The 3,352-nt window shown below is 36.5% G+C and overlaps 1 protein-coding gene across 1 annotated transcript; it reads right to left on the reverse strand.

Moving 5' to 3' along the window:
- Positions 1-468: 468 nt before the first annotated feature.
- Positions 469-1,168, reverse strand: LOC120087852. The gene has a single exon (XM_039044807.1). It carries the CDS (start codon positions 1,126-1,128, stop codon positions 622-624), a length of 507 nt encoding a protein of 168 aa, XP_038900735.1. The 5' UTR covers positions 1,129-1,168; the 3' UTR covers positions 469-621.
- Between the last annotated feature and the right edge of the window lie 2,184 nt (positions 1,169-3,352).

Consider the following 3,352-nt stretch of genomic DNA (forward strand, 5'->3'; position numbering starts at 1 on the left):
TAAGGTGGAAGTAAGAGGTCGATTCACAGAAAAATGCTATTTAATCATTTCTTTAACTAAGCTTAACTATGAAAGCTATAAAATGGGGGTTTTGATTAAAACAAAAAAAAATGCCAAAAATAAGAAGATAAAAGGATAGTTGTAACCAAGTTTAGAACACTCTTGCTTCTAATCCAAGTTAGACGGTCATTGCAATTCTTATTATTGAATTCTACAAATTTAATTCACAATCGAATTAAGCACGCAACTACTTATTTAATCTAGATTAAACTAGCCTCTACAAAGACGGACAACTATCATAACCTAGTTAAGAAAGGGTCCTAATCAAAGATTAAGGTAGAATATGGGTGAGGATCAAATTTTTTTTCCCTCTAAACTACCAATCTACATGATCACTTCAGTTATTGTTTTGTATACTTAAATTTTGTTAATTCTTTCTCATATTTGCTTTACCTAACTTAATGGGTAGAGTCACTCAATTCTTCACCATATTTATCATCACCTTTTAAAGCTACATAATTTATCAAATATTACAACAACATTTAGTTTATTAATAATTATAAACACAAGAAAGCTGTAAAAAGGGGGGAAAACCTGAATTACATAAAACACACATTTAATTTAACTCTGCCCTTCAGGACCCAAAATACCGTTAACAATCGACGTAGCAACGAGAACTCCAACGACCTCAGCTCCGGCGACCGCCCCAGCCTGCGATAACGCTCCGAAATTCACTGCCGTTTCAATTTCTTTCTCCGCCGTTTCAATTCCTCTCTCTGCCGCTACAATCCCCTGCTCCGCCGTCACAATCCCTCGCTCCGCCGTCTCCAGTCCTTTCTCCGCCGCCTCGAATCCTTCCCTCACGATCTCCTCCGCCTCCTCCTCCACCTTCTTGAGCTTCTTCCTCAGACCGAACAGAGGAATGTCCTCCGCCACTGACGGATTCTCTCTACCCACAACCGCCGCCGCCGCCGCCGTTGCCGTCAGGAACAACAGTGTCTGTCGCCGCGTTCTTCTAGCGGAGAGAGATTCTGGCAGCGATTTCACTGCGGCGGCGCGGACGGTGATGTTTAATCGGCATCGTGATGGGAGGATTTGAAGGACAGGTGAGATTGCTGTAGAAGCCATAGCTTTTTCTCACTGGAGCCAGTGTCTGATCCTTCAAGACGATTCAATGATAGCGATTCGTATTTTCATTAAATTTAAGTACGAAAATACCCTTTCCTTGAACCGCCAAAAATCTGACACGTCAACAAATGGGAGGGTAAAAGTGAGATTCAGAAAAAAGTATTGGGCCGAAGAAGCCATATACACAAAGCCCATTAGCACAATTTCACATGGAATAATTATAGTTGTAGACCACACAACTTATTTTCATTAATGTCTAAAGTTTTGGATATTTTTAATATTAGAATTTACTTAAAAAATAGGACGGAAATACTTTTTTATGGGGAGGGGACGTGCACTTATGTTATTTATGAGGATGAAGTTAAAAAATAATGTGTTTTTTCAAACTATTGAAAAATGGAGTATATGGGAAAGTATTTTTAAAAATAGATGGGAGTGAAAGTATTGACAAAAGTAGGATAGTTATTATCATTTAGAAAAATTTGAAAAAATCGTGTACGAGGTACACGATTGACGTTTAATCCCGTCAGCACCATATCGGCTGACTTGGTTGACCGATCGCATGGAAACTTGTGGACCGAGTCCATGATTGCCATAATCGTGGATCCAGTCCACAATTTTTTTCTTTTTTCTTTTTTTTAAAAAATAGATTAACTAATTATTTTTTTGTACAGCAATATTAAGATTTTAGGACCGGGTCCACGAATTCCTTCATTATTAAACTTAATTATATATTTAATCTACAATGAAAATATAATTATTCTGCACTCATATTAAAAAAAAATGTCATGATATTAAAAAGATTTACAATTAGTTCTCTAATTTGAAAATAGAAGTTTACATGAAATTTAAAGATGAGGCACCCAGGGGTTAAGAACGATGAAAAAAAGTCGTGCGCTAGACGGTTTTATGAACGGAGCTCATTTAGTACCCACATGGGGTTGTCTTCGTGTCCCTCTAAATTAGGTTCACCCTGTTGTCGTTAACGTCTACGACGAATACGTCTTCAATCGGTGTCAACAACATTGAGTCGTCTTGTTTGTTGAATAATACTTTCTATGTTGACCAATGTTTGCTAACACATTGAACCCAACTCTGGTAAGTGTGCTACACTGAATATTGTTGTACATCTCCGATAAAATTATTCTGTACAATGAAAAAAATAAATATTAAACAATATTCATATCATATATATGAAAAATATCTGATTTTAAATCTCTTACCATGCAGTAATAGTAAGCGTCGTATAAATCGCCTCGTAATTTAATCGTACTAGGAAAAGTAGTCATCTAATACAACTGGTTCATTTGTTATTTCTCCCTGTGTACAACGATCATGTCATCCATGCCAGTAGGATATATACTCCACGTGGATTCGACGCCAGTCTTGGTCATGCTTACCTCTCAAATTTATCTGATGTAATGTTAGGAGTGTATAGGACAACGAAGGTATCGTTTATCACAGACCAAACTGTCTCAACACACGATCTGAATGATGTCACTCTACTATATGGAAGCATATAAGAGGGCTAACGGTCAACCAGATGTCTTCACCATCACGACACTAATCAGGTAGTGATGACCAAATATGTTGTGTGTATGGCGTCCAATTAATTTGACAAAAAAAAAAAATAATAAGTATACATTCAAAATGTTTTAAATATTCATTTATATATACATTTGTTACCTTTGTGCATCAGTTTGTCAAATATTTTTCGGTATATAAGCAACATATTTGTTGACTGTTAAGAGGCAACTAATATACCACTCCATCTAAAATTATAAAAAAAATACAATTAATTTATATTCTTATATAAAATGATAAGAAAATAAATATATAAATAAAATAATATCTGGTACTAAGTGGATGATGATCTGGGGCCTGTAACTGGATTTGTGGTGCTATAATCAGAAATCTATCATAAGCCCATACCTGTAGTAGTATTAGTGGCCTCGCTATTTCCAATGTTTGTGCATTGGTAGCCCGACAAAGTTCTCTATACAACCATGCAATACATGTACCACCCCACAAGTACGTACCAGCATGCTAAAAAACAGACAACAGTGGAAGGAACATGAGATACACTAGAGTATTTGACTTGTCAACGAACAAAAATCCTCCAATAAGCTACATAATGTATGCTCGTGCATACCTACGTATGCTGATGTCGTTAGCATCGGGAGGTAATTCTGGAATCTAGGACGCCAACCAGGGGATACTCAAT

The sequence above is a fragment of the Benincasa hispida genome, chromosome 10 (assembly GCF_009727055.1).
Source record: "Benincasa hispida cultivar B227 chromosome 10, ASM972705v1, whole genome shotgun sequence".
In the NCBI taxonomy this organism is placed as follows: Eukaryota; Viridiplantae; Streptophyta; class Magnoliopsida; order Cucurbitales; family Cucurbitaceae; genus Benincasa; species Benincasa hispida.